Here is a 27,923-nt window from a genome sequence, read left to right as displayed (position 1 = left end):
TCACGTGACCGTCAGGGTGAGCCGCTCGCCTTAACAAGGAGTCCGCACGCTTCTGTGAGCTTGGGTCACTGGTTTTGAAAATGGTTTGTTCTAAAGACTACCAATTTCATCCTTCAAAGTTGGCCTTCTATAAACATGATAGGTAGCAAGCAGATGTGGGTACAGCTGCTTAGGGTTGGAGCTCCCCACCCCATTCTCCCTCCCCCCTGTACCTGGAAAACTAGAACTTAGAGTGATCCATCCCAGCAGTGTTCGCCAAACATGACTTGACAGGTATCTTGGCACAGCCAGTCTTTACGTAGACCTTAGTTGTCTGTGTCACATTCGTCAGAGATGCTCTGAAAGACCACTGGCCTATCTTTAAACCTGTGACTTTACACTTCCAGTAACTGTTTTCAGATAAAAATACCCTGTGAGTCTCTTTCCAGCCAGCTTAGGGAAAGGGACTGGACAGAGGCTTTGGAATGGCGCATGTGGGGGATGGGGGCAAGGTGGAGGGGGAGCTGGCTGCCTAGGGCAAGTCCCTGTTCAAGGAGGCAGGTGCTGAGTCTCGGCATGGCCAAGATTGTTAAAGTTCCAGAGGTGGAAGGGCTGTAGCGCCACGGCCCAGTTCTCTCGTTTTAGAGCTGAGGGAGAGTGCGTCTCAGCAAAGGTAGGCGACTTTCTAAAGGCTGCAGAATTGAACGCAGTCAAGTTGCAGCACAAACCTAAGTTGGAAGCTGAGCCGGGTGCTGCCACAAAGACACACGTTCTCTGTTTTGTTTTTTCATTCATGTGTTGCGTTTGCACAGAAAATTTTCTTTTTTGGTTTTCCGAGACAGGGTTTCTCTGTGTAACAGCCCCGACTGCCCTGGAATCACTTTGTAGCCCAGGCTGGGTGTCAAAGCCTTAGAGATCCGCCTACCTGCCTACCTCTGCCTCCGGAGTGCTGGGATTACAGGGCTGCGACACCGCGCCCTGCTCACAGAAAGTTTTCTTTTTCTTTTTCTTTTCTTTCTGTTTTTAAATATTTATTTATTGCATATGAGTGCTTTATCTGCAGAAGAGGGCATCAGATCACATCATAGATGTTGTGAGCCACTATGTATTTGCTGGGAACTGAACTCAGGACCTCTGGAAAAGCAGATGGCGCTCCTAACCACTGAGCCATCTCTCCAACCCCAGAAAGTTTTCTTTTACTGTTAATTATGACCAAGTCAGCAGAGGAAAAGAATACCCACAAATTTGGGATGGTAGTTTTGTTAAAGTTTTTTTTTTTTTTGAGGGAAAGTGAAGGAACCTTCACAACCCTAGCATATTTTAAGCTTGGTTTCAAGTTCCAAAGACAGCTTCCAGGCTTCCTTGCCTTCACCCACCTGCCTCTACAACTGTGTAGTACCATGTGGCATTTAGATAGTATTACTACCGGGAACAGATCTACATTTTATGGTTAATGTTATTTAAAATGTTAAAGAAGGGATAATTATGTCATTTCAAGAAACATTCTATGCATATTTTCTAAATTTGTTATAACATGATTATCCTGAGTCATCCAGTTGTATTCAGTTAAGTGGTGTTTCAAAAGCTTTTTGGTTTTTTGTTTTTGGTAAGATTTATGGGTTTTATGCGTATATATGGGCAGCATGTACATGCCTCATGCTCAAGTAGGTCAGAAGAGGGTGTGACAGCCCCTGGAACTGGAGTTAAGGGTGCTCGTGAACCCCTATGTGGGTGGTGGGGACCACACCCGGGTCCTCTGTAGGAGCCGCATGTGCTCTTACTCCCTGGGGCTTTGCTCAGAAGCTGCTTGGTTATCTTGTTTTCCTGCTTCTAATTGTCATCAAATCTTTACCTTCTTACTTAACCTAAAAGGAAAAACCTGTAGAGGGGTCATCTAGACTATTCAGAGATCTTAGTGACTTAAAAATCTTTTAGTAGCCTGTGACTTGACTTTTGATTCACTATACTGAATCAGTCCTATAGTTAAGAATATATAGAGCCGCTGGCAATGCTCAGTCAAGACACCCTTGTCAGGACACCTGCTGTCGGGGCACCTGGTGACCTTGAATGAATCCTTTTGCAAGAAAACATCGTCTTCAATTCGTATTCCAAAGAGTAGAATTGTATTTTGCGTTTATTCTTCTCAGAGTTGACTGTTGGATTTTGCATACTCTTGTTTAATATTCTTTTGTCAGTTACTCGTTCAAGTAATTTTTTTGTCTATAGTTAGATTAGAATTTTATGAAACAAATTTGAGAATTTCTTTGTTTGGTTTTGGTTTTGGTGTTTTGAGACAGGGTTTCTCTGTGCAGCCTTGGCTGTCCTAGACTCACTCTGTAAATCAGGCTGGCCTCGAACTCACAGCAATCTGCCTCCCGAGTGTTGGAATTAAAGGCGTGCACCACCACGCCCGGCCTGAGGGTCTTTTTTTTTTTTTTTTAAATTTAAGCAAATACTATGATTCTATAAGGTATAAAAATAACTTTTATTCTCCTGGCTAAATTGTTGTCTGGGACTCTGCCTCCTTTTGCTAACTTGGGGCTAGTCCTGGAAGCTTCTACCCTCCCTACAATCTAACCTAGGCCTACAGTGGTTCAGCCTCTGAGACTTACTGCTTAATCAGCTCACTCTTGTTCTTACTGAGCTATGGGCTGGCTGCTTCAATTCAGTTGTTCTGGCTCAAACTTTTCTCCCAGCTGACTGACTTAATCTGGCTTCTCTCTTGGCCCAGGATTGCTCTGCTTGGCCTCAGATTAACTCAGCAATCAGCTCTAATCTTCCAGCTTCTTCTCATTTTCTGGCTCATTCTGTGTTCACCTGAGTTCTCTCTCTGCCACCCATCTCTCTATCCTGTTCTGGTAAAACTGCCTCCTCTCTCTGTAAAACTGCCTCTTCTGTCAAATCTTCTCTGATTCATCACGTTTTCTGCCACTCAATTAGACATCACTTTCAAACATGGCTGCTACCTTCTACAAGCTAACTTTAATTTGGGATTAAAGGCATGTTTGTGTTCCATCCAGATCACACAGACCTAGAAGATCTTTGAATATGATCACTTGCCAGAATAGCCATGTTCTGAATTAACATTCCCCTACAATAAGGTGTAAAGAAACAAATATTGTCAGTTTTTTTTTAAACATAAAATTATCAAGGAAGAAATAGAAGAATTTCAGCAATGTAGAGTTTTAAATTTGACTTGTATTTTGAGACTTTCGTGTGGTAAGCATCTCGACTGGGTAAAAATATTTTACATTTTTTCACTCTTTTACCAACTATAAATCATAGTACAGATAACAATTTGTGTTTGGTGCTTCAGAGTGCTAACTCGTGGTGTCATCTGTTCATTTGGTGCTGCAACCAGGACTTGATGTTTATAACCAGGAGCCTGGGTTCACGTCTCTTTGTCAAGATGCTGTTGGACAGATGTATAGATGTGTATATATACATACATACATATGTATATATACACACATATATGCGTATGTATATATGTATATACATATGAAATATCTTATCATTATATAATTAATTAATTAACGATCCTCACACAGAACATTCTCTTTTTGTTATACAGTGTAGTTCCCAGGCTTGGACGTATTTGCCCTCACATCAGCTTGCTCTGTCTCTGTAGGGGTCTTTCCTGGGGGTCTTAGCAAATTTCCAAGATGGTAGAGTTCACTGAGCTCTCCTGAAGCCCTTTCCAGGCACTGCAGAGAACTGGGGCATTGTTAGTTTTTAACGCATGCATTGTAGTAAAACAGAGGTGAGGTGAGCAAAGTGTAAGTATAGCTTTATCCAGTGTGACATCGGAATATAGTGCCACGTATTTTTCCAGCTGTACCATCAGCATTACTGTTGTGTAAGAGTCACTAGACATTTATTAAATGTCTGTGGTAGGAATTCCAATCTGCTGCTTCATAATTCATGCAAATGTTCAGGCCCCAAACGTTGTGTTATACTGTTGTGATTTGTTTTTTCCTCCAACTTTTCAAATGATAGAGCAGTACTTTCAATTCTAGGGAGTTGGCACGTCTTAAATGTCAGTTGTATGAAACAGTTCTGAAATAGAGAATTCTTGTTTTTAGAAAGCATTTTACCCATGTATGCAGTTATTGAAGTAAAATATTTGTACTTGGATGGCTTGTCTTCACCAAATGTCATGGGTCAGAGCTCCCGTTGCCTAGAGACAGGTTAAAGAGGCAGTTAATACTGGTGGGTACTATATGGAATTGTCCCCCCCCCTTTTTTTTTTTGGTAACGTTTGTATTTGAAAAGCTCAAATAAGGAGCTTTTCAAGACACACAGCTTGCCAGGCATGGTGGCACACACCTTTAATCCCAGCACTCAGGAGGCAGAAACAGGCGGATCGCTGTGAGTTCGAGGCCAGGCTGGTCTACAAAGTGAGTCTAGTACAGCCAAGGCTATACAGTGAAACCCTGTCTCAAAAAACCAAAAAGACATACAGCTTGTTTCTAGTTTTGTGTCATTCCATCTAGTGTTCACTGGCACCCTTCGTGAGGTCATTGCTGTAGACACTAAACAGAGGGACCAGAGGCAGATGTTGATGAGTAAGGGGCCCTCCTGTGACTGAGCTCTCAGGCAGGCTCTGGATGCCTCTGAGGCATTAAAAGCTCACATCGTCACTTTTCACATTCCCTGAATGGCCTCTCAGGGCTTTGTTTCCAAAAGCGGCACTCCCGATTTCCAGGGCCCCCCTCTTCTGCAGAGAGAATTGCATGCACATAGTGTCGTCGCTAGTGTTGTGTAACGTCACAGAAGTAACACATACTCCTGTGACTACTAATTTTCGTGCACCACATTCCTCTCCCACAGATGCTGGAACATCATATGTAAAATTCCTGTGGACCTTTGGTGCCCCCAGGGTAGGAGCCAACACCGTTGAGACACAGACCAAGGGGTGGTGTTTGGAGGCAAAGGAAGCGTGAACAGCAGGGCCGGAAGCCTCAGCCTTTCTGACCACCTTGCTGACATTTGCAGGAGGAACCCTCGGGGCCTTTCTCTTTTGTTTCGTTTGCATGAGACTTGCCTATAAAAAGACCAACTCTGAAGATTATAAGTGTATGCTTGTATGGGGGTCATGGGAGGTATAGAGCCAGGAAGGTCATTTGGTGTGCAGACCTATTCTATAGATTGGCTAGGGTGAAATGAGCAAGCCCCCCAGAAAACCATATTGTGTGGGGGACAAACATCGCTCTATGTATCTTTCACTCTCTTTTTACTCTCCGGATGCCTCTGTCCTCTCACTGTAACTCTGAGTCCTTCATAGCGGCTTGGATGCCACGGTTGTTCATTTCCATGAGGTGCCTTGACTTTTGTTCTTGGAGTCTTGCTTCCCACGATGTCAAACCCTATTTGACATCCAGCAGGTCAGAAGTCTGCCTTACTGGGGTGCAGCCAGGACCAACTGCTTCCTCTTTACTACCTCACCCCATAGTTTCCAAAACTTCCAACCACCCAGAAACTTTCACATCTCCTTGATTTCAATGTTTTTATTGACTCTTGGACATATTCTAATGATCTTTTATTTTTTTCACTGTTGTCTCATTTTCTATTGTTGAGGCTTTCTGCTTGTGAGTACTTCAGTTAGAAATGGGAGCTTATGCTCCCTAAATGTAAATGAAATGTGTGAACTTGTAGCCGGGTGCTTTGCTGTTACTGGGTGTTCTAGGTTTCTCCTTCTAGTCAGTAATCCATCTGCCTTGTTCTAGGGTTGGTGTTTGTCTCTTTGTTTGAGTCCGAGTCTCTCTCTTACGTAGCTCTGGTTGTCCTGGAATTCATTATGTAGACCATGCTGGCTTTGAATTCACCGACATCCACCTGTCTCTATCCCCTAAATCCTGGACTTAAGGGTGTGTGCCACCATGCCCTGACTCCTGGTTCTAGTTTTGAGGCTTTTCTTTTCATTTTTTATCCTGTTACCAGAGTTGTCTTTACTAATGGACCCCGTTTAAGCATCTTCAGTGTTTCTGCAGTTGCCCACAGTGTAGACAAACCTTCCTGGCGTGGCAGTCCAGGTGTGAAGGGTAGGGTAGCAGTCCAGGTGTGAAGGGTAGGGTAGCAGTCCAGGTGTGAAGGGTAGGGTAGCAGTCCAGGTGTGAAGGGTAGGGTAGCAGTCCAGGTGTGAAGGGTAGGGTAGCAGTCCAGGTGTGAAGGATAGGGTAGCAGTCCAGGTGTGAAGGGTAGGGTAGCAGTCCAGGTGTGAAGGGTATAGCAGTCCAGGTGTGAAGGGTAGGGTAGCAGTCCAGGTGTGAAGGGTAGGGTAGCAGTCCAGGTGTGAAGGGTATAGCAGTCCAGGTGTGAAGGGTGGCTTCACTTCTGAACAAACCTTTCTAGCCTTGTGTGTTTCAGACCACTAATGATTATACACTAAATCTAATTTTGATGTAGTTTTGTTTTGGGTTTTTGTTGTTGTTGTTGTTGTTTTTTGTCTTTGAAGCAAAATACTCATTTTTCTTTTCTGCTTTATACTGTTTTTTTTAAAAAAAAAAACTATGCCAATGTTTAATTAGTAAGTACAATTAGAACATATGTCTGTATTAAGAGGTGTGTAAATAAACACATGACAAGTGCATATATCTCAGAAGCTGTTCATTATTGCAAAGGGTAGCATGAGGTGTGTGATCTGTTTGTATAGTCATGTAAGCTGTCTAGACTCTTGGGCCTCATCTGATAAATGAGCTGACTTTTAATGGACAGTCACGGTCTTTGAGCTGGGGCACCTCACCCAGGACACTTTAAACTTTAGAACATAAAGAATTTAGATGTTTGGTCAGCTAACCAGGTTAGAGAAAAAAGAATTACCATATTTTTCGGGCCATAAGATGCACCTGACCATATGATGCAGTCAGTTTTTAGAGCAGCAAAACAAGAAAAACAAGAAAAACAGCAATTGGACCATAAGGCGCACCCTAATCCCCCCCATGCTTTTGGGGGAAAAAGTGCATCTTATGGTCTAAAAAATATGGTAGCATTTATGTGTGCCAAGCACTTAGTGCACATTATCTCCTCTACTCCTTTGAAGCCTCCACAGGCTGGGTAGGTGGGTATTTTACAGGTGAGAAAAAGGAGGATTAGAAAGGCTGTTTGCCTAAGACATGACGCCCATGGGCCCCTCTCTCAGCTGCCAGGGCTCCCCCGGAGAGTGGTGGCCCAGCAACGGTGTGTGCTTAGGTTTTTGTTAGCTGTGGTTTCTCGTCATCGGTGGTTTTTCTCCAGATGGCTCACTATTTACCTTCACATTAGAGAATCAAAATTGGGGCATGCATGTGTTTCTCCTGAGGTTTGTACTCTTTCGCTCTTTCTCTGACATCTTTGTATTTCATCATCCCTGCAGCCATGAAAATAGCACTCGGTTTTCTGTTATTTGTGCTTTTTGTTTTGTTTTGTTTTAAGGTTTTTCGAGACAGGATTTCTCTGCGTAGCCCTGGCTGTCCTGGACTAGTTTTGTAGACCAGGCTGGCCTTGAACTCACAGCAATCCACCTGTCTCTGCCTCCTGAGTACTGGGATTAAAGGCGTGCGCCACCATACTCTGCCTCCTCTTTTTTTTTTTTTAAGGGTTACATGGTGTGTAATTATGTATGCGTTGATTCTAAACCAATTAGAAAGCAAGTGATTGTGTGCTTGATACAATCGATACTAGGAAGGAAATGAAGTTCTTTGTAGCAGATAACTTCATATTTTCCAATTCTAAATATTCTTGGTCCCGTATGATTGCCAAGCAAGGGTTTCAGTGCCTTGAGTATGGCTGACGGTACGGGTAGTAACACAGCCAGTGCCCGCAGCCTAGGTCTCCTGAGCTGGTGTGAGCCTCAGTCTCCAAGTGCTTTCATTGGCGTAGCTGTTCCAGCCTTCTTCTCCAGAACCCTAGGAATGGTAATGCCTTTGTCTCTGTTTTACAGATGGGAAAATCAAGGTGATGGAAAGATGGGACATTGTTCAAAGGAAGAATACTGCAGTGTCCTGGCAATTTTAAGTCTGAGTTACTTAGACTTGATGTGGCTACTAAAGCAGTTAGTGTGCTGTCTCCTCCCTAGGCAGGTGGACTCGCTGTACTCTCTAGGGGAATAGGCCACAAATTGTCATTAGTATAAAATGACTAAGCTTAGCAGGGTTATGTGTGAGCCACTTGGATTGCTGAGGCATCTTGAGGAAACTGAGAGGCTCTTACTTTACTCTTAAGAACATTTGTAGTTGCAAAAATATGGAGAGGGTGCTTGTGTTGGTGTTTTGGTTGGTTTTGGTTTTGGTTTTTTGTGACATGGGCCTGAGGGAAGCAATCTAAAAGGATCGAGCCATCCTTTTCTGTGGTTCGCTGAGGTTTGGGTCCACGGTAGAGGGTTCCGTGTTTCCGCCGCCTGTGGGGAGGTTGACACCATGGCAGAAGGGGATGTTGGAGCCGAGGAGGCTAGGGAGAGGTGGGAATGTGGTCTCTCTCCCAGTGTACACCCTTGTTTCATGATTCCTGCAGCCTCCATGGTCCGTGAAGATTTGGGGTCCATGCACTGATCACTTCCTTGATGAAGGCAGAGCCCCGACTATCCAGGCACTTGACGGAAGTTTCACCCCTGAAAATAGCCCTGTTGGGAACCAACTTGAGCCTTTTTGGGGGAGGGTGTTGTTTTGTATCCAGATGATAATTGTGCTTTTGTTTACTCTGTAGAATGTTGCTGAAACAGACAATTTTATGTCTAAATGCTGGCTAGGGAAATAATGTTTTAGTGTACAGCAGTGAAGGGACTTTTTTTTTTCTTTTTTTGAAAGGCTTGCCTCGCATGTCGATAGAGAAGGCAGACTTCTTTTCTTTTTAGCAAGCAGTAATACTGGGTCTCAAAGTTGTGTTTTGCCGCAAGAAATTTTGAATTAATAGAGACATAATGTCCCTATAAGGTTGGGGAAATATTATTGGCTGAGAATGAGTCTGTCTAATATGCCTTAATGACTTTTTCTTCTCCTCTTTAAAGCCTCTCACCAAGGGACATGGATGAAAATGAAAACAGCCAGTCTCCGACGACAAGCTACCAATATCCCAAAGAAGCCGTAAGGAAGCGCCCAAGTTCGGTCCAGAGTTCGGCAGGAAGTACGTCTTCGAGGTTTTCCAGGAAAAGCTTCAAACTGGATTACAGACTAGAGGAAGATGTAACTAAATCAAAGAAAGGAAAAGATGGGAGATTTATTAACCCATGGCCAACGTGGAAAAACATCTCTATTCCAAATGTTCTTAGATGGCTGATAACGGAGAAAGATCACAGTGGCGTTCCATGCTCCAAAGAGGTACTCAGGCAGCAACAGGCTGCTTGTGAATGCGTGGTGAACACCTTACATACATATGCATGACTTAGGTTTTTTTGTGAGGTATGACCCTCTATTTAGCAATTTGAGCTCTTTCTGTATGGTGGGACATAAGGAGCCCGTGGCCGTGTCCTCAGGTTCCTTCCTGATCAGCAGCTCGGAGTGTGTGTGAATGACCCTTGCGGTCAGTCTGCAGCCGGAGGCTGGGGTGAAGCGATTGGGAAGTAGAGGGGCGAAGCGGTCAGTTGTGGCTGGTGGGGCTTGGAGACGGCTTCAGGGGTGTGTGTGCCGGTCCTAGAAAACTGCTTTGCAGAGGCTTTCCAGCTGAGGCGATTGCAGGAACCGCATTAGGAAGGTGAGAAGATGCAGCAGGTATCCCAGAAAGTAGCAGCCTGCTAGGGGTTTGGACTATGGGATCTGCAAAGCAAGGCATGGCCTGAGTGTGCGCTTCATCTTTGGACTTGGCCACCAGTGCTAGAAAAGAAATCTTCTGATGTCCTCTGCCAAGCTGTGAACGCTGGGTATAGATGATCAGCCTTCAACTGCAGCAGTGGTTTGTTACGCTTTGGCACAGATAGGCTAGGCAGGGCGGTGAGTAGGTGATGGTTCCTGTTAACAGGGGCATCTTCTCTGTTTGCCCTGTACTTCCTATCAGCTTTTGGGGGAGTTAGAGAATCTGGCTTTGTGAGTAGAGGGGTGATAGGAAGAGACTGGGTGGGTGGGGGGCCATCCCTGAAGGCTTTGCCCTCCAGTGGGGAGAGGTTAGGGGGCTGTGCCGTTGGAGGTGGATTTTGGTCTAGGATTGAAATTCTTATATCATGCCAGGTGTGGTGGTGGACACCTTTAATCCCAGCATTTAGGAGGTAGAGGTGGGTGAGTCTCTGAGTTCAAGGCCAGCCTGGTCTACATAGTGATATCCAGGGTTATACAGAAGGACTCAGAAAAGGGGCGTGGGGTGGAGTGGGAAGAAAAGAAAATCTATCACTTTAATGCTAGAAATATTCATAGTCCTCTCTCTCTATATATAGAGTATGTCTACATATGTATATATGTATGCAGATATACACACATATTTATGCATATATTATTGCTGGTTGGGGATTAAACCTAGGGCTCAGTAAATTGGTTTTGTTTATTGAGACAGGGGTCTTGCTCTGTATTCCAGGACAGCTTCGAACTTGTAACTCTGGAGTGCTAGGACTGTAGGCGTGGCCACCACACCTGGCCTCAGTATTGTACTTAAGGCCCTTTAGAATCAGTCTAGACGTTAATCTCCAGAGCTTTTTAGGATGAGGCAAAGGAACAAGAAAAGTGTCTTGTTTCTTTGTGTTTGAGGCTCAGGCTACCTCTATAATTCAGTCTGCCCTGGAACATACTGCTAGCCCACCTTAGCCTTGAACTTGTGATCCTCCAGCTTCATGTCCCGGGTGCTGGCATTCCAGGTGTGCGCCACCTCATTTGCCCTTTTTTGTTTTTCCCCTTGTTATATTCCACCTGAGAAGAAACAGGGCCAGACTGGGTGTAAGGCCGGGATAGGCGAGCTGTGTGTTTTTCTTTCTTTTTAAAAAAAATTAATTAATTTATTTTTATTTTATTTCCATTGATGTTTTGCCTGCATGTATGTCAGTGTGAGGGTGTCAGATCTTGGGGTTACAGAGAGTTGTGAGCTGCCATGTGGGTGCTGGGGATTGAACCCCAGTGCTTTGGAAGAACAGTCAGTGCTCTTAAGCACTGAGCCATCTCTCCAGCCCCAAGCTGTGTGTTTGTCATTGGTGTAAATTCTTCCTGATTTTGAGGCACAGCTTCTTAAAAGGGAGAGAGAGAGAGAGGGAGAGAGAAGGGGGTTAGCAATGATAGGTTCAGTATTGTTTGATTTCAAAGAATAATCGGCTGCGTGAAGGATTGTATCTTCATTCTACCAAGGTAATATTTACACAGAAAATAATATTTACACAGAGATTCTAAAAGCTGGGCTGACTTTCCGAGGACCTGCCAGGCCAGTGTTTTTTAAGAGAATATTGTCTCTTCTGAAAACCTGAAAAAATAACTGTAGAGGAATATACACTTGTGAATAAGTACATTGCCAGCCAGGCGTGGTGGCGCACGCCTTTAATCCCAGCATTCGAAGACAGAGGCAGGGAGATCACTGTGAGTTCGAGGCCAACCTGGTCTCCAAAGAGAGTCCAGGACAGCCAAGGCTACACAGAGAAACCCTGTCTGGAAAAACAAGACAAAACAAACAAACAGACAGACAGACAGACAGACAGACAAAAAACCCCCAAAACATTAAGTCCATTGGCCTAGGCTACACACTGCAGATCTATGAACTCGAGTCTCTCCATTCACTCATGTATTTCGCTAGTATTTACTGAGCACATGCTATGTGCGGGGCACACTCTGTTCTCTGCTAAAGAGTGAGTAAACAAACATAGGTGCTATGGCCAGCAAGCCTGACAAGTGGTACAGGTACGGCTGCATTCTTAAGTGAAGCCCTTTTTTTTTTTAATCTTTATTTTTAAAAGGAGGGTACTAAAAAGATACCAGAGAAGACTCATAGCTTTGAATATGCCTCTTAAAATGCATTCAGTATAATCTGAAAGAAAAACATCTTTGCACTATTCCAGTTTGTGTGACATTTATGACGTCTTACCTGTCTTATTTCCTCGTCTTCAGCAGAAGCCTAGAAGTAGATCAAAGTCATGCTGGCTTCTCTTATTTCAGGGATAACTGTAACTTTGTGTAACATTTTAAAAAATTGTTGAAAAGTTGAACTTTACCCTAGTGTGGGTGCAGTTCCTTAAATCCCCAAACAACAAGAGAAACAAAACCAGGGGAAGTAGATGAGGAACCATGGCCTGAGGTCAACTCAGATTTAATCAGACTTCTGGAGGTCTTTTTGTCATTCACTGGGAGGCTAACATCTAACAAGCAGATAACAGACTCAAGTCATTGAAAAGAAAATAATATTTACACAGAATAATTATACATTATGCTATTTATATCATATTATGGTGTATAGTATTTGTTTACCTATATATCTGAAAATGCTGTAGAAGAAACATGATTAATGTATACACTAATGATAAGTCCAAATAAAGTGGGTCAAAAGCAAGATACATAGTTTAGCCTTCTGGTGAGAAAAAGATTCTTTCCTGGGCCATTCTGGGTATCTGTCTGTCTGTCTCTTCTGGAGCATTAGGGCAGCGTGTCAGCTCACAGGCCTCACATTGTTCAGAGGCTGCTGTTACTTTGCACTGCTGTTGGCCCTGTGACCTTGCCTGATTATCATTGTGACTGGAAACCACCAACAGAAGGGGAGGAAAACAACACTTGGCAGCGTTTTTAGGAGGGAGGGAGACAGAGGCTTCCTGAGTTTCATTAGTTGGAGGAGGCTGCCACAGCTTAGCAGGGCACAAAAAAGGAGACTCGAGGCGTTTGGGAGACCAATTTTATCCTCTTCACTGACTCTGTGACCTTATTTCTATCCCAGGCCTGGGAGGTATTCTGCTGTGGTTTACATCTTCCTTGACCCCCACAGCTCGGGTCTTAAAGGCTTATTCCTCACCTGATGCTGAGGTGGGGTGAGTGGGGAGGTCCTCTGCAGTTGGTGGCATGCCCTTGAAGATGATGGTGGCCTCTCATCCCTTTCTCCTCTTCTGTTTCTGGGCAGGGAGGTGTAAGGGGCCTTGCTATATTGTAAATCCCATGCTGGGAAGTGCTGTCTCTCACAGGCCCCAGAGTAACAGAGCCACCTCAACAGGGATTGAAACCTCCAAAACTGAGCAAGACCAGCCATCTCTTTGGTATTTTTTTCCTAAAATTTCACCATGGCATCTTGTTTTTTAACTTATTCCTGTAGTCAGTCAGTAGGTGTTTTCAGTCTGAAAATAAACGCTTTCTATACTTTGTCAGTTGTAGGAAATTTCCTTATCTACTCATTGGAAAATTCTACCCATTATTTTGTTCCAAAATGACTAGGTAGCCTTTGTATTTAGTGGGTACAGGGGGGGAAAATCCAGTACAACCAAAGACTAGGGATCCCAAGAGTTGCTTATAATAGGGTTTTGTAACTTTTATTCTCCTGGCTCAGTTGTTGTCTGGGAGGCTTCCTGCCTCCTTCTGCTAACCTAGGCCTAGTCCTGGAAGCTTCTGGCCTCTCTACAATTCTAACCTAGGCCTAGAGTGTCTTTAGCCTCTGAGACTTACTGCTTAATGAGCTCACCTTTACTTGTTCTTTCTGAGCTCTGGGCTGGCTGGTTCAACTCAGCTGTTCTGGCTCAAATTCTTCTCCCAGCTGATGTATTTAATCTGATTCTCTCTTGGTCCAGAGTTCCTCAAACTAACTCCAGCGATCTGCTCTAAGCTGGCTTCTTCTCGTTTTCTGGCTTGTTTAGACTTCACCCGAGTTTTCTCTCTGCAATCATCGCTCTATTATTGTCCTGGTAAAACTCCTCCTCTCTATAAAACTGCCTCTTAAGTAGCTTCCCTTGCCTCCCTCTTCTCGTGAGATTTGGGCTTACCCTATCCTGTCAAATCTCTGACTTGTCACCTTTTCTTCCACTCAATTAGACATCACTTTCAAGCATGGGTGCTTCCTTCCACACACTAACTACTTTGTTTGGGGTTAAAGGCATGTACCGCCAAGCCTGGGACCTAAGCTTTTCTTTACCTGATACTTGCTCTGCACCAGGCTGGCCTTGAACTCAGATCTGTTTACTTTTGTCTCCTGAGTTAAAGGCCTGTTTGTATTCCAGCCAGATCACACAGACTTAGAAGATCTTTGGATGTGATCTCTTGCCAGAACAGCCATATTCTCAATTAACATTCCTCTACAGGATTTGGCCTGGATGTTTAAAATGGCACATTGTCTGAAAAGTTGTTTGTTTGGACCATAAAAGCTTTCCCATGGAAGTCTTTCTCTGCAGAGAGAAGATTGGGATGCCTAAAGGAGTATTTACTTTAACCAACAAATCATCAAACCACTGGGTCATTTGCATTCCCTGCAGAACAACCCACAGCTTACTGCCACTCCCTGGGGATCAAAGAAGTCTGTACATTTCAAAACAACTGTGTTGCAGTCTTGACTTGGGAGGCATGGGAGAGCAGATAATTTGAGGTAGAAGCACCATCTCAGTGTGGCATTTTATTTACTTTTAATGTGACCTAATATAATTTATTCCAAGGAGGAAAAGGTTTAGTAAGAGGTGACTTCAGCCAGGAAGACCTGACCACTGTTCTTGAGTAGAACACCCACCTGTGGTATGAGCTCTGTAAGTTTAGTGCCTCCCTCTGCTTCCGTCTGTTTGTCACTAAGATGACAGAAATGTCTGTCAGTACGCAGAGTAAGCGGTGGTTTGAATGAATATATTTGAATGCTTGGTCCCCAGTCAGTAAAACTGTTTGGGAAGGGTGAGGCGGTGTGGCCTTGTTGGAGGAGGTGTGGCCTTGTTGGAGGAGGTGTGGCCTTGTTGGAGGAGGTGTGTCTCTGTCTCTGGGGCAGATCTTTGAGGTTTCAAAACCCCAGCAATTTCTGTCTCTCTGTTTCTCTCTGTCTCTGTCTCTCTCTCTGTCTCTCTGTCTCTGTCTCTGTCTCTGTTTCTCTTTGTCTCTGCCCCTCCTCCCCCTTGTGCTTGCTAATAAGGATTTATGTTCTCAGCTACTGCTCCAGTGCCATGCTTACCTATCTGTGCTATGCTCTGTGCCATGATGGTCATGGACTCACTGTCTGAAACTATAAGCCCAGCAAACTATGTCTTCCATAAGTTGCCTTGCTCATGGTGTTTGTCCTGGCAATAGAGAAGACAGCATGCTTGGCACTGACTAAAGGTGAGCATGACCTGGCACAGCGGAACATTTGGATTTTTCCCTTTTCTCAAGAAAAGCAAAACATTAACTTATCTGTTTCTTAATTATGGACCTTATAATTTTTCCCTTTTGTAGTTTCTGTGAAGGAAAATTAGCCAAGACAATCTTGATCTAGCCAAACAAACCAACCTTACTTCCTTCAAGAAATCAAGAATCCCTTTCCTCCCTCCCTCCTGTTCTACATGCCTTTTCAAGCTCTCTTTGTTAGGATGAAAAGCTTAGAAATCATTCACTCCTCTTCAGCATGTGTTCTTGTGGGTATGCGCATGTGTGTGCCTGCATACGTGCATATGTGTGCGGAGGCCAGAGGGTGCCACTGGGTGTCTTCCTTAGTCACTCCACCTTAGTTTTTGACACAGCGTAGCCTTGAACCTGGAGCTTGATGATTTAGCGAGGCCGGCCAGCCCAGGAGCTTCAGGAACCCCGTTTTCTCCTTTATAGTGCTGAGGTCATGGACATGCCATGCCCAACTTCTGGGGCATGGTGGAAATCTGAACTCAGGTCCTCATGCTTGTGTGGCAGGCACTGTACCCACTCAATCATTGCCCCAAATCCTTGGAAAAATAGTTTGTGTGTGTGTGTGTGTGTGTGTGTGTGTATGCCGGGGGGTGGGGGGTGGGGGGTGGGATTTGCTCAGTTGTAAGTTATGTTTGATTAAGTTTCCCAAGGAAGCTGCCAGGATGAATTTGTAAAGATGAGCTGTCACTTTGTAGTGAGAGGAAACAGCCGAGCGTGAAGAAAGGTGCCCAGATTTATTAGCTACTGTTCTGTTGCTGTGATAAAACGCCAGGACCAAGGCGTCTTACAGAAGGAAAGGCTTATTTGGACTTAAGGTTCCAGAGGGTCCACCATAGTGGAGAAGCGTGGCGGCAGGCAGGCAGGCACACCTGAGAGCCGAGAAGCAGAAAGAACTGGGAATGGTGCCTGGCCTGGAAGCCTGGAAGCCTGGAAGCCCCCCCCCCCCCCCCCAGTGACACCTGCTCCAGCAAAGCCACGCCTCATAAAGCTACCCAAATAGTGCCACCCACTGGGAAGGAGGTATTTAAACATCTGAGCCTATGGAAGGCGCCTCATTCAAACATCACAGCAAAGAAGAGTGTTGAGCTCTCAAGTCACCAGCTCTTTACAAAAAGCTTTACTGAGCAATAATTTGCATAGTGTACAAGTGACCCATACAACATACAAGCTAGTGGTTTTTACTGTATTCACAGACATGTGCAACCACACACAATCATTTCTGTTATTTCCAGATATAACGCCGTGCCCTTTAGTCATCAGCCTCCAACCCTGATTCTTTTTCTCTCGTCTGTCCCCTGGAAACAGTAAATCCACATTGATGTCTTAGTAACCCTGGCAAATAGATTGGGACTGCTAACGATGTGCAGTGGTAGGTTTCTTTGCCCAGTAGCCAGTCAGACAGTGCAACATGCCAAGCTTTAGGGGACCTTCAACCTAGAGCAAAAGCTAAGGGCATTAGTTTCCAGAGATTGCCATTTCCCAGGTAACTGTTTCCGCTTAAACATTTTAAGATAGTTTTGTTAACGTAATAAAAGCTCACATATTTAGTGTACAATTTGATGAGTTTAACATTGACACACACAGAGCAGATCCCCCACAGTAAAGATAGCAAACACGCCCACCACCCCAATGTTTCCTTGTGCTTTGTGGTCTATCTCCTCTTATTCTGCATACTTGTTCCCCAAGCTCTTGCTTTCAAAAGATAAGGGTGGACCAGGGCACATAGCTTAGCAATCAACCACATGCTTAGCATGCATGAGACCCTGAGTTCGACTTGCAGCAAAATACACACACACACACACACACACACACACTCGCATGCATGTGCAGACACATGCATACACACATGCATGTTTGAGCACACACACTTGCAGACACATGCACACACACATGCATGTTTGAACATGCACACACACCCATACACACTGAGTTAATTGGAGTATTTATGTTGGTTGGTGAAGGTGAGCTTGTAGCATGGAGACCAGCTGGCTGGCCAGCTGTTGAAGGGTAATTCTGTGTAACTCTTTGCTTCTCATCTGTAAGATGAAGGTGCTTTTACCTCTGGTGTTTTGATCTGTGTTAAATCTAAAAAATTTCTTATGAACTAACATAGTGTCTGAACAGTAAAATCTTTATGAACGGTAGCTATTGCTAATGTTATTTTATGCTATATTTTAGGAAAGTACTTGATATGGTATTTTGTCATCATTGTTATTGTTTTATGGCCAGTATTGTGCCTAACACATAGCAAGTGTTCCATTTACACTCATGTCTTTCCTTTCCCTAGAAGAATCACATGTTTACTTTATGTGAATGTGTGCACCTGAGCATGTTGGCCACATGCTTGCAAGTGGCTAGACCAGGCTTTCTATTGGACCCGCGGAACTGGAGTTGTGGGTGCTGGGAACAGAGCTCAGGTCCCCTGAAAGACCAGCAGGCGCCCTTCGCTGGGGAGCCGTCTCTCCAGCACCTGCTTTCCCTTCTTCTTCCTTTTCCATGCCATTTTTTTTCTTTTCAACTTTTTTCTTCTTAATTCTTGGTGAATATACAGTGTGACATTTTTCTCTAACCCTAATTGTAAATTTTGAGAGTTAATTGGAAAAAAAACCCCTAACTTCCATTTATTCATTAATTTATCCAAAAAGATTTATTGGTCACATTCTGTGTTGTAGTCACTGAACCAGGCACCTTGAGTGATTCCAAGCTGTCTAAGACAAGAAATAAGAGTCTGTGGTCAAAGCAGAATACCCAGAGCTGGCTGTGCCCACGGGGGCATTCAGGGGCAAGAGGTTCCCACTGCAGAGGCTTGCGGAAGGCCCCTCAGAGGACGCTCAGCTTAATTACAGGCTCACAGGGCTGGCAGGGTGAAAACAACCTGAGAAACGCGGTCAGAACCAAGCAGAGTTCTAAAACTCAGCCCAGGGACAGGAACTCTTTCCCCACTGTGTGGCCAGAGAGTGTGTGTAGCGTGAAACACAGGCAGGGGGCGCCGAGCATCCCGCAGGCAGCTGTGGTTGGACGAGACTGGTGTGCGCTTGCTCATGGGGCTGGGACTGCCTGCCTTAACTTGGAATACTTAACAGAGAACCTGTTGTGAGCTGGCGGCCATTCCTGACTCTGCCTTCCTGACCATGAAGTAGTTACACTCAGCTTCCGAGTAGGGAACTTGAGCTTGAGGGGCTTGGGAGCCATCGCTGCTCTCCTCTGCCTTCCCTTCCCTGGCCAGGCCTTCTCATGCAGACTGTCTCAGTGGCCGCTCCTGTGTCAGCCTGCCTTGTAAGGGATAGAACCATGTATGAACGAGATCCGCCCCCCCCCTCAGGAATCACCACACTGTTTTGCTTTGAATTTTATGTATATATATATATATATTCCAAGGGTTAAATGCCAGTTGCCATCAGCTTACTTTGTGAGCGCCAGTCAGGGACTGGCCTGCTTCTGAGGCGCTTTTTCAGCAGCAAATACATCATTAGCTCCACGAGGTGACAGCAGCATCTAGGCCAGCCTCCTGCTGGTGTTTCAGATGAGAGCCTTCAGAAAACAACCTTAGCAGTGTTGAGAGTTCTAAATTTGATTTTCCTTTTGCTCTTGCACTCAGGACTATAGATTACTAAACCGCTGTTATTAAGTCACGTCTAAAAAGACGTTAAGAGCAGAGCGGAAACAGCAGGTGTATTGCATGACTTCAGTTATCCCCAAATAGCTCCGCTCACCGAAATCTAGGTCAGAAGATTTTCTGTGATGATGTAACATCTTTCCACCGCCTACACACTGCTTTTCCATTTTCTTTTCTTTTCTTTTCTTTTTTTTTAATATCCATACAGGAACTTGATAAAGAACTCCCAGTGCTCAAGCCGTATTTTATCAATGACCCGGAAGAAGCTGGCGTGACTGAGGCTGGTTTAAGAGTCACGTGGCTGGGCCACGCAACGCTGATGGTGGAGATGGACGAGCTCATCTTTCTCACCGACCCCATGTTTAGCTCCCGCGCGTCCCCCTCACAGTACATGGGTCCCAAGCGCTTCCGCCGTCCGCCGTGTACGATAAGGGAACTCCCCCCGATAGACGCAGTCCTCATCAGTCACAACCACTACGACCACCTGGACCACGGCTCCGTCCTCGCCCTGAACGAGCGCTTTGGCAGCGAGCTGAGATGGTTCGTGCCTTTGGGTCTTCTCGACTGGATGCAGAAATGCGGCTGTGAGAACGTGATTGAGCTCGACTGGTGGGAGGAGAATTGCGTCCCCGGCCACGACAAGGTCACCTTTGTCTTCACGCCTTCCCAGCACTGGTGTAAACGGACCCTCACAGATGACAACAAGGTTCTGTGGGGCAGCTGGGCCGTGTTGGGGCCGTGGAATCGATTCTTCTTTGCTGGGGATACTGGCTACTGCCCTGCTTTTGAAGAGATCGGAAAGAGGTTTGGTCCATTTGACCTTGCCGCCATTCCCATAGGAGCTTATGAGCCAAGGTTTGTGTACGTGGGCCCCACGGTTACTATGGTTTTACGGTGGGCTTGGCTATAAAAGATGGAGGTTGAAATCAGATTCGCGGTCGGTTTTATCTACACCTTGCCAGAGCCTACATACCTTCCGGCTTACTAGCCAGTAACGAGGATTCACTTTGGCTCTTTTCACATGGATGATTCTCTATAAATGAGTAGCGTTTACTCTATGGTTGGGGATTTTCTTTTTTTTTCTCCCCCCTTTCTCCCCCCCAGCCTTGGCTGTCCTGGACTCACTTTGTAGACCACGCTGGCCTCGAACTCGAGAACCTGTACCTGCCTTCAGAGTGTTGGGATTAAAGGTGTACACACACACACACACACACACACACACACACACACACACACACCTGTTTTCCTTAATACTATCAAGCAGATGCACCAGTAAAGTCAAGAAAACCAGATTGTAACAAAGTGGTCTAGGGTGTGGCTTACTGGGTAACAAAATGAAGGCTTGTGCAAGCTTGGGGACACAAGTGTGGATTCTCGGAAGCTCTGTCAAAAGCCACACCTGAACCTCACCTTTCTGTCCTTCCAGAGCAGGGAGGCAGATGGGACGATCCTGGGTGGTCACTGGCCAGCCAGTCTAGCCAACCAGGGAGATGCAGGTTCAGAGAGAGATGCTGTCTTTAAAATACGGTGGAGGGCCAGGGAAATGGATTAGCAGGTAAAGAAAGGCACTTTGGCTCAGGCAGAAGACCCATTGCAATCCCAGGAAGGCAGCAGGTTAGGAGAGAGTGAGCTCTCTTCCTGGCTTCCATCAGCGCTGGCCCATGCATGTGTTTGCCCACACATGGAAAAAATGGGGTAGCAACACCTTTTCCTTAAGATGGAGCGTGACAGAGGAAAACCACTGCTGTTGATCTCTGGCCTGCACAGGCCCTTATAAACACCTCTCTGTCTCTGTCTTTGTCTCTCTCTCTGTCTCTTTTTCTCTCTGTGTCTCTGTCTCTCTCTCTCTGTCTTTCTATCTCTGTCTCTCTCTCTCTCCAGTCTCACTGGCTCGAGACTCAGTTGCACAGCAGTTTGCCCACAGAGCGATGGATTGGGTAAATGCAGTCTTTTGTTTTCACTGGATAGCTATCTATCTATACAGCCGTCTGTAACTGGGGTTGACTGCAGAGCCTCAGGCATGACAAGCAAGCAGTCTTATCACAGCGCTGTCACCTTATCCCTGTCAAACTTGTTTGTTAATCTTTAAGCTCACTAAACTGTTTTTATTACTCTTATTAACATTTATCCTTCTATTTACTTAGTTTTACTTGTTTTCTCATTGCAGGTGTGTTTAAATACTTTTACCTGCTTTGGTGTTTTGGTTAATTATTAAAATGTTAAGTCCAAAATCGCAGCGCGGAGCCCCCCACTCACACATGTAGTTGGCAAGAGTGTTTTTGTTTCTTGAAAGTAAGAATCCTGCATGCAGGGGTCAGCCACTTTACAAAATGGCGACCGCGGATGCCGGCCTTCTTATGGGTAAAGAGGGGAATTCCAGCAAGAGTTAGGTGATCTGAAACCTGACTGGTGGGCAGCAAGGCAGTTTCCAATAAACCGTATTCTTGTGTCATGAACCGTTCTTTAGCCACAAGATGAAACACCAAGCCATATAAGGCGCCAAGATTTCTCCATGCTTCTGTGGCTGTCTCCTGCTGCCCTTTTCTCTGATTGGCTGTCCCTCAGGTGAGGGATTTTTCCTGGAACTGATGACTTTGCAGGGTCAGGCTAATGGAGACCAAGATCAAAATGGAGTCAGAAATTCTCCTTTCAAAAACTACCATAACTTGCCATATGAGATGGCAGATGCCTTTAACTCCTCAAGCTTAGAGGCTGACACAGGAGGATCTGTTCCCAAAATCCCACCACACTACAGATAACAACAAACATTACTGTAAGTCAGTATTAGTATTTGAATAGCACTTTCTTCATTCAAGTTATTTTAGTTTGGCCAGGCGTGGTGGCATACTCCTATAATCCCAGCACTCAGGAGGCAGAGGCACGGGGATCACTGAGTTTGAGGCCAGCCTGGTCTACAAAGTGCGTCCAGGATAGCTAAGGCTGCACAGAGAAACCCTGTCTCAAAAAAAACATATATATTAAGAAAAAACAGTTACTGGGGATGGAGAGATGGCTCAGAGGTTAAGAGCAGTGCCTACTCTTCCAAAGGTAATGAGTTCAATTCCCACAACCACATGTTGGCTCGTAACCATCTATAATGTGATCTGCTGCCCTCTTCTGGTCTGCAGGTGTTATATACAGGCAGAACAGGTTCATACAGACAGAACACTGTATACATAATAAATAAACAAATCTGAAAATAAAAAGAAAAAATGGTTACAAATAATATTCAAATGGTGTTGGTTTTTAACCACAGATTAGAATCTCTTTATAGTAAAAAAAAAAAAGCAGTTATGCATTTGATGTAGTGTCCGGGGTGACACAGCAAACTGCATGCTTGGACCTTTATCCTAAGGTGCTGTGTTCGCTCTAGGTTGTGAGAGGCAGGAGGCTGTGGCATCACTTGCTTTAAGAGCATCAAATGTGGTAGCTCAGCAGCCTGTGGCGCATGCCTGTTAATCCCAGTACTTGGGTGTTTGGAAGAGGGCAGAGGTAGAAGGATCTCTGTGAGTTCGAGGCTAGCCTGGTTTATAAAGGAAGTCTGGACAGTCAAAGCTACACAGAGAAACCCTGTCTCAAAACACCAACCAACCAACCAAAGAAAAATAAATAAATAAATGTGGTAGGTCACAAGTACTGTGGAATGGTGGTAGGGGTTGTTTGTTTTTTTGTCAACATCAGCTGTTTTAGAAATAAAATAAAAGTTAGGAATCTTATACACATGTAAGCTGATTACCACAAAAAGTGGTTTTTAGTTGTGTGCTGGGAATATTTCGTTCCCACTTCTGGGATCTCTCATTCCCCTCCCTCCCATTAGCTAAGTCAGTTGGAATTTAGCATTTATTCTCTACTCCCCACCCTGCTTGCAGTTTGGGGACTGAATCCAGAGCCTTGAACATGCTAGGTCAGGTGATCTATCACTGGCCTCTCTCCTTAGCACTAACATTTTCATTTCAATTGCTAGAGTGAAAAAAAAGTAATTTATTTCAGGTAAACATTAGAAGAGAAGTAGGATTTGCAATAGGACTGTCTAATACGGAGGCACAGCAAGACTGCGCCCATCTGCCTTGAGTCCTGGGTGTCAGGGTGCTGGCAGAGCACTGCCTCTGTTGCCTCTTGAGAACACAGTGGCTTTGTTCTGGGTTCCCAGAGGACTGCTGAGGGTAAACAGCACCTGTTGCTGTTGCAGATGAATTCTGGGAAGGCAGAGCACCTGTGCAGAGCCCATCCCCCCCCCCCCCCCCCAGTCTCTCTAGCATTTGTTGGTAGAGGCAGACCAGGATGTAAACAGAGCAGGAAACAGTGTTTTTCCTCAGCCAAACTAGTGGCTTGGAAAACAAAACATGTGCAATGTCCTTTGTATAAAAAAAGAATTCATCCCCACCCCCCACCGCCGAGATGATGTTTTTGTTAGTTACTTATCTGGAAGAAGTCTATGATGAGGTGCAGCATTTAACTTTCTCAAACAGTCTAGTTCAACCGTCACAATTCTTTTATAGGGTGGATCAAGTTTATACTGCACAGACATGGAAATGGGAGGTCAGGGCATTGGAGAGAACTTTCCAAAGGCATTCCAGGCTTTCAGGAGGCTCTGTGCTTCAACCAGCGGAGCCAGTTCCAAGGAGTCAGCCTCTCAGTGTAGTCACTTGTGAGCCTTCCTGCCCAACCATCACCACACCATTCTTTTTTTTTTTTTTTTTAAATATCTTACTTAATTTATGTGCATTGGTGTGGGGGTGTCAGATCTTGGAGTTACAGACAGTTAGGAGTTGCCATATGGGTGCTGGGAATTGAACCCGGGTCCTTTGGAAGAGCAGGCAGTGCTCTTAACCACCGAGCCATCTCTCCAGCCCCCACCTCACCATTCTTTAAAGTTCCTACACTTTACACTGTACACTATTTATTTTTGAGAAAAAGTCTTGCTAATATAGTCCAGCGTAGCATTTAGCATCCTCATGCGGAGGGGCAGGGTTATAGATGTGGGCCACAGTACCTGGATTGAAAGCATTAACCCTTCGCTTGCTTTCCATTTGGTCAGTTTGTGTTTGTAAGGTAGCCTTATTCTGTTGTAACTGGAGTTTGGTTTTCAATTCTTTACCCATTATTACATTTCTTTGATTCATTCCTAAAATTGCAAAGTACCTGCTTTTTAAGGCAATAAGTCATGTTTTTCTTTAATGTATCACATCAGTAGAAATAAGAATAAACACAAAACAAAGCTCAAGACTTGTTTAACAATTTATACACACAGGAGGTTTTTCTGCTTTGCACCCAGAGAAAAGTGGGCTGTGGGGAAATGGTTTTACCGACTGTGGATGGGTTTTGCTTCTGATTAGACTCTTGTTTATTTGTTTATACATACTATCCTTGCAGAACACCTGAGTTTGCCTCCCACATCAGGCAGCTCACAGGAGCTCTGAGATCCGCCCACCTCTGTCTCACACATGCTGGGATTAAAGGTGTGCGTCGCTATGTCCAGCAGAAGATTTTATTTTTCATACTCACGCCCCGTTTTTGTGTCTGTATGAGTGGACGCCATGTGTTTGGTGCCTACAGAGGTCAGAAGACGTCCCTTAGAGCTGGGGTGACAGGCCACACTGAGATGTGGCTTCTGGGACCTGAACTCAACGTCCTCTGGAACAACAGCTCTGGTCTTGTCTGCTGAGCTGTCTCTCTTGTTTTCTTCCAGGGAAGGCTTGCCTTGCCTTCAGACTTGGTGCGGGGCTCATTCTCATCAACGCCTGTGCTCTCTCCCTGTCACTCTCACTTTCGGCTGCACAAGTGTAATTAATGCCGGCGGCAGTGGTCCCAACCCAGAATAGTAGTTACATCAGAATCACAGGGTCACTTTTTATTTTACATTTTCTGGGTGAGCATGGTATGAACGTGACGGCAGAAAAGTGGTTGAAAGCGGCACACAGCTTCCTGCTGCGTTGGCTGGTGATTCGGCACGGTTCTTAGATGTGCTGGCCTAAAGCCAAATGCCGCCCCCCTGGGTTTCAGGCCACTACGAGCTGCCCTATGTGGGTTACCAAACTCAGGTCTTCCGCAGGAGTACTATGTGCCCTCACCTGCCCAGCCATCTCTACCCCATTAGACTGTTGACTAGAGGAAACAGACATTTGGATATAAGGCTATCTTCAAAGACAGGATTAATTAATTAATTGCTGTGTTTCATCAGGTGGTTTATGAAATACCAGCACGTTGACCCAGAAGACGCAGTCAGGGTTCACATTGATGTTCAGGCGAAGAGATCGGTGGCGATTCACTGGGGGACTTTTGCCTTAGCTAATGAGGTAAGTTTGATTTCAACCAACCAACCAACCAACCAACCAACCCAGCTTTGATTGTGTTTGACTGTCGGCGGGCAACAGTCAGAGGCAACACTGTGGTGTCAAACTCCATACAGTTATTGCGGTCAGCACCTGACCTGGCGAGGCGAAGTGTTATTACTAGTAAAATAATGCTCGAAGACAGTGAGAATAGACCTGCCAGCTGGGCTGTTTCCCAGGCTGATTTCCATAGTTAACAAAGCATGTACTTACCTGAAACTCTGTGTGGGGTGCGGAGAATGAACCGCCATGCCGCCTCCCTCCAGACGCCTGCGTTCCGGCAGAAGCTAGGAGACGTGTGTGTGGTTTGTGTGCTGGAAGGCGGAAGTGCTGTAAATCAAGGCAGATAAATTGGCCTCAAAGACAGGGCGGGATCTAGAATTGCTTCATTGGAAGACTGGAAATTTTAACTTGGTCTCAGGCAAGAAGGAAGTTTTTGTTTGTTTGTTTTTGTTTTTTTTTCCCCCAGAGGAGGAAAGAGCAGAGGGTAAGGGAGCAGCAAACTGGGGGGAAACGTGAGGAGCTAGTGCAGCAGGGGAAGGCAGTGAGAGAAGAGAGCCAAAAGGTGGAGCTTTCTAGAAACATCCATTCAGTTAACTTTGCCGCAGTGCTCACTGTTTCGCAGACACGCGTAATTTGTATTTCAGACTATATCAGAAGAACTGATTCGTCCTTAGGAAATCGATCCGCAGGGTTCTGCTGCGGGGCTGGGTTCTGGGATCAGGAAAGGCTAGTGACTTTGTCTCTTTCATCCTGGTCTCTTCCTTAAGATACGGTTTGTTCCAGAATTACCTACCACATTCCCTGCTTGTTTCCCCATCCCCTAGTTAAAGCATCTGTTTTTATGATGAAATAACCCTGAGGAGTGCCACAGACCTCCAGCCACGCTGCCGGAGGTGGGATGGAATGGCAAATGAAAACCCGCAGAGCTAGGAGGCAGGCACATCTGTCTGAAGTGTGCGTGTGCCTTTGGGAAGAGGCTAACTGTCGTGTGTGCATACTGCTGTTTGGTGGCAGTTTCTTTTGCCGTCTCTCTGTGAGTGTCCATGGGCTCCATGTGTCTCTGTCAGTGACCTAGATGGGGCGGTAGTATTTGCGAAGCCTTTGTAAAGGAAGGAATGAAGGCTCAGCCCCAGCGATTGGGCTCTCACTGGTGCAGTTCAATGAGATGGGGAGATGGAGGGAAGATCCAGCCTCAGACAACAAGAATCCTTTCACTGTCCAGCCTTCAAGTATGGAGGCCTGGCACACCTAACGAGCGACAAGCCACCCTCGGCTGCTTGACTGTGGTAGAGATATCAGCGCCACAGAGCTCAACCAAATAAAAGAAAACCACCAACAGGTTTGTCCACGCCACACCCCGTCTTTATTTCTCTCTGAGATTCTAAATAAAGACTTTGGTAATGATCAGTTCCCTCAGCTAGCACAAAAGTATGGCTGACCAGTTAAACATGGTCCATGGGATTCCCAGACATGTTGAGCCTGTAGTTTCTTAATATTTTTAAACTTTGTGTTTTGTATATGCACTTGAAATAGATGCAGACATCCGTTACTCGGCAGCACTGTAAAGTTAGGTATGTGCATAGTCTTTGTGTATTAATATCTGATTTTCTAAACTAAGCCCCTAATTTTGGTGGAAACAGTTTTTAACGTGTTGGCTGACCTGGGTTGTACTTTTACTAGATTCTGTTGGAAGCAGATTGGTTTTAAAAAAAGAATTTTTGTTTTGTTTATATGCACTGGTGTTTTGCTTACATGTATATGTGTGTGAGGGTGTCGGAGCCCCTGGAGTTACAGACAGGTGTGAGCTGCCACGTGGGTGTTGGGAATTGAACCCCAGTCCTCTGAAAGAGCAGCCAGTGCTCTTAACCCCCGAGCTCCTGGAAGCAGATTGTTAAGCAACTGCCCGTGGTGTTTGATGGCTCCAGAACTCAGCGATGTCATTTCCTCTCTCCTCTCATGTTTATCCTCTGACTTCCCGACTTGCTTTTCCATAGGTGCTTGCTTCCATGACTTTTTCCTCCTTTGTGGATTAAAGTGCTTGGATTCTTTTTTTTAAACATTAAATTAATCAGTTTTAATTAGCATCTTAAAAGAAAAAACAAGTAAACCAGATGTAGCCACAAACAGAACCTAGAGAGCTCTCTGAAGAAACACATAGGAATAAAGGCAGACTGGCCTCAGGAAGCCATCTAACCACAGGGAGGCAGCATTCTAGGAGAGTGCTCCCACACCCAGGGGTGCTTCAGGACCTGGGCTAGGGCCAGCCAATCTGAGGAATCTGCTTCCCCCCCCCCCCCCATTTCCCCTTGCCCAGAGGCCATCCTATTTAAAAGTCAGCAATGGCAAAACACCTGCTATTAGGGTGCTGGACTCTATCTGGCCCGGTGATTGTGGGCAAAGCTGCGCCCCAGGGCGTTCACCATCTTACCTCTAAACTCTAAAAAGGCGAGGGCACACTGAAATCCTGCTAGCTAGCTTCTTGGTTCCAGGGGCCCTGGTAAATCACTAGAACAGCATTCCAACCCTTTCTCCCATCCAAGTGCTAACCAGGCCCAACCTTGCTTAGCTTCCGAGATCGGGTGCGTTCAGGGTAGTACACCTGTAGACCATTCTAACCTTTTCTTGTCCATGCCTGGCCCGGGAATACGTGCTTGAATTCTGAGATATCATAGCTATGTCACTAATTCTAAGGCTATTCTCTAGATGGTTCCACCAGCCAAGAATTAACCTATGGAAAGACTCATGTTGTAAAATGTAGGCAGGCTAAACTACTACCAGCTGCAGCGTTGTAAAAACTGT

The 27,923-nt window shown here is 45.3% G+C and overlaps 1 protein-coding gene and 1 long non-coding RNA gene across 6 annotated transcripts in view; one reads left to right on the top strand and one right to left on the bottom strand.

The window, feature by feature from the left end:
• NAPEPLD (N-acyl phosphatidylethanolamine phospholipase D) overlaps positions 1 to 27,923 on the top strand; it is a 41,973-nt gene that overhangs the window by 7,965 nt on the left and 6,085 nt on the right. For all 5 annotated transcript variants that reach the window (XM_084787289.1, XM_084787293.1, XM_084787290.1 and 2 more), the window contains exons 2-4: positions 8,963 to 9,272; positions 18,998 to 19,644; positions 24,971 to 25,085. In XM_084787289.1, coding sequence (XP_084643415.1) covers positions 8,963 to 9,272; positions 18,998 to 19,644; positions 24,971 to 25,085 — 1,072 coding nt within the window. The remainder of the gene's footprint in view (positions 1 to 8,962; positions 9,273 to 18,997; positions 19,645 to 24,970; positions 25,086 to 27,923) is intronic.
• Positions 755 to 27,444, bottom strand: LOC311600524. Its single transcript, XR_014780267.1, has 3 exons — positions 25,335 to 27,444; positions 10,678 to 10,784; positions 755 to 4,159 (listed from the first exon to the last, which is right to left on the bottom strand). It is a non-coding gene; the product is annotated as an uncharacterized lncRNA (long non-coding RNA).

This window comes from Acomys minous, assembly GCF_964271855.1.
Source record: "Acomys minous genome assembly, chromosome: 6".
Classification (NCBI taxonomy): domain Eukaryota; kingdom Metazoa; phylum Chordata; class Mammalia; order Rodentia; family Muridae; genus Acomys; species Acomys minous.
Note: the sequence above shows the minus strand (reverse complement) of the source record. Positions and strands in the feature narration are given on the sequence as shown.